The sequence below is a fragment of the Vavraia culicis genome (genome assembly GCF_000192795.1).
Source record: "Vavraia culicis subsp. floridensis unplaced genomic scaffold supercont1.66, whole genome shotgun sequence".
Classification (NCBI taxonomy): domain Eukaryota; kingdom Fungi; phylum Microsporidia; family Pleistophoridae; genus Vavraia; species Vavraia culicis.
The window spans coordinates 16,789-19,978 of record NW_007360669.1 but is presented as its reverse complement, the minus strand read 5'-3'; the positions used below and the strand labels follow the sequence as shown (position 1 = coordinate 19,978).

The 3,190-nt window shown below is 36.9% G+C and overlaps 1 protein-coding gene across 1 annotated transcript; it reads right to left on the bottom strand.

Annotated features, from left to right (window-relative positions):
* VCUG_02477 (uncharacterized protein) lies at window positions 1-2,298 on the bottom strand. Its single transcript, XM_008077294.1, has one exon. It carries the CDS (start codon window positions 2,271-2,273, stop codon window positions 1,701-1,703), a length of 573 nt encoding a protein of 190 aa, XP_008075485.1. The 5' UTR covers window positions 2,274-2,298; the 3' UTR covers window positions 1-1,700.
* Window positions 2,299-3,190: the final 892 nt, after the last annotated feature.

The window sequence follows — 3,190 nt, the reverse complement described above, 5'->3', positions numbered from 1 at the left end:
ATTGAAATCTCATAAACATACAAATCCTACCATAGACACCGCGAGATATAAGACAGACCTATTTATGGTTATTTTGTGCATATGCTGATGTATTCTTTTCGCTAACAAATGCCCAACCAGTGTTGTTGATGTCTCCTGTGACATAAAAAGCATCAAATGGACACAACCTGTATCGTCCTGTTTCTTTTGGATAGGATTTTAGTTCGCCTTTCATTCGAGCATCCACACAACGTAACAATAATTTTGAGTCAGTCAAACTTCATGTTCGCTAATTAATTGTCTAGACTTCTATTTGACTGGAATTGTACGAGTGCTCTGCTCGAGTGAATTTATCTTATTCGACCTCTTCTATCATTACAATTCGGTACTTAACTATCAATTCATGTTTCTACATTCTTTTTCTCTGTTGTGAAATCGATGAATCATGCCATGCCTGCCAAATCGATGCGATACAAAGTATTGCTTGCTGTTAGCCATCGCCTACATAACACCCATCATTCCAATATGGTTCCAACAAACATTACGGTACCCTCTTATTTATGCTTCCGGATGACCGTTTATTCATGGATGAGGCATCATGTTGTTCAACAATCTTAGCCATGGCTGTCATGACCCATTTGAAAGATTCTTTTGTGATATATTACCAGCTCAGTAACAGCCATTGTCTTCTTTATGCACCACTTTCTTACACACACATCGGTCCAAAATACCACAGCACCAAACACGTTGAATAATTTGTTTATCTGTTCTCTTGATCCTGGTTTGCAGCGCACACAGCTGTTTGGAACGGCGTCTACGTATCAAAATCGTTATCTCAATCTATATATTCTTATTTTCTCTCATCTTTAGCATTCTTTGGTGTCACTATATCTACCAGCAACATATCCTCCTGCCAGCAGTTATCATGCATTCTCTATGCTAGTCTAACCCACTCATGTTGATGCTTTAACGCACAACACCTTATTCAAGCAACCATTGTTTATCTCTCTTTGACAAGGATACAATCATTGCCTGATACTGCAACATATGACCTTTATTCGTTCACTAGCTACCATATTTGAATAAACGCGTCACAATGGATATGTCATGTAAATAACAATCTAACATTGCTAGTGATAGTACCTGGTACGACTATGTATAACATCATTATAATTTTATTCCTTCGCAGAAACTGATCCTCTATCAATAATCAAATCCATGTGACATATCAACAAGAAGATGCTGTTACACGTATGCAGAGATTCCAGTTCATAAGAGTCGACTTTACCATTCAATAACTTATAACTGCACGGGATGGCAAAAGCATTTTCAACCATCAAAATTTTACCATCTCATCAGCAATAAGATGTTAACACCGTGGTACTGTTTATATCACAGCAAGCTATTTTCGTGTTCAAATATGAACTAAATGCAATACAACTTCTACTCTAGAGTATTTGTAACGAAACATTGGCTCTACATTCTTCTGTCCAACTAGGCTATAATAAAATCGGAAAGGCTTGTCACGGTGTTGTATAGCATTCGAACTATCACATAAGATAACAGCGCATACAACCACTAGCTTTGTACCTGTTCAACAAAGACTGACAGTCGCTTCCATTATTAATCAATGTTAACCATCTTGTATCTTTCGATTATAAACCAACACCATGCATTATTAATGGAACAGGTATTAACAACCACAAAACAGAAGCATGTGATCAACTGCTAAGCGTGCCTAAACATACACCAATACTGTTCTTTATAACTTGTACATGTATCGTGATGTCAGGCCGTGTTAAATCTACTCCAAACCGTTTCATCCGGCACAGAATCATATCAAACAATATTTCCTTAACACATAAGTTCGAACACCGCTGTTTGAAGGCTATTTTGAACGTTCTCATGCTGACATCCAGCCCCTCTATCTTTTCATCAAGGTACCCTGTTATAGCATTCAAAGCTGCTGCATTGTATTCAACAAACAGATCCAAAGCCAAAATCTTGTGTGTATGGTTTATGTTCCTGTTCATCAATTTATGTGCAATAGTTTTAGCATCCAAGCTTGTTCTGTTATCAATGAAGTATATGTTGCTGATGTTCCTGAAGGATACGTATTTTACGTTGTGCTTACCCAGCTCTGCTCTCACCTCCTTCTTTATCTCTATTGCAAAAATATCTGTATCATCATTTCCATCACGATGGTTCGAAATGCTGGAGAGCTCATGTGTTATCGCCTTAAAAGACGACTGTTGCCTGTTCTTGTAGCAGGTTACAAGCAATCCGCTGGTCATCAAACAGGGTAAAATATTTTTGTTTTTTTAGAGAATAGAAAACAAGCAGTGAGGATGATCACAGTGAATATTTGCTTATAATGCCTCATGATTATTCCTCATGCATCAGAAGTGTAAACACTTGTTAACCTCCAACCCTGCTTCGTAGCACAGAATTGTTTATAAACCGTTCAGCAAAAATACTCACCCCTATTCAATCTGTCTTAATTATTACGGTGTGTATGCTTGACTACCTATTTTGATAAGATGACTATCTATTTTGATAAGGTTTAGAGTAAATAGCCACTGTATAAAATTTATGGCATTGGTAAGTGCTGTTTTTTATCAAGTATAACTTTCTATTATTTGTTGCATATCACGTTGTGCCATAGTTGCTAATATTTTGTACACAATGATCCAAAGCACTGGCCAACGGAACGCTAGCTTGCCAATCAGTATCACAAACCATTCATCCTTGTCGTTGCGAACACCACTTTGCAATGAGTGTTACTTAATGATCCTTACAAATATTTTACCAGTTAGTGTGCCAACGACCATTTACAGATCATTACTTGCGTAGTTGCTAATTGTCCGCTAAAATATTGTTGTTATGGCATCAGTAAACAAGTTTAACGGTGAGTATATTCCTTTAGATACACCATCTGACGTATATGTATGCTTTCGTGTGCATTTCAATATCCAAACAGGTTTGACAATGAAAGTTTATAACCCTCTAGTGTTCATACAAATATCCTGGTGTTCACACATACTGCTTTATTGTATCTATGACAAACAAATATGTTGTTTTGCAGCGTAATCTGGTGTACTGCTGTGTTTAATCATATTAAAACCAATAAATTACTTGCACTTGAACCAGACATCAAACATCTAATCCTACTAACCTAACGATCAGTGATCAGAAAACGTGCGAATAAAGT

Excerpts from the sequence above, each read along its gene's own strand:
- VCUG_02477 (XM_008077294.1), bottom strand. The coding sequence starts at position 2,273 with ATGACCAGCGGATTGCTTGTAACCTGCTACAAGAACAGGCAACAGTCG.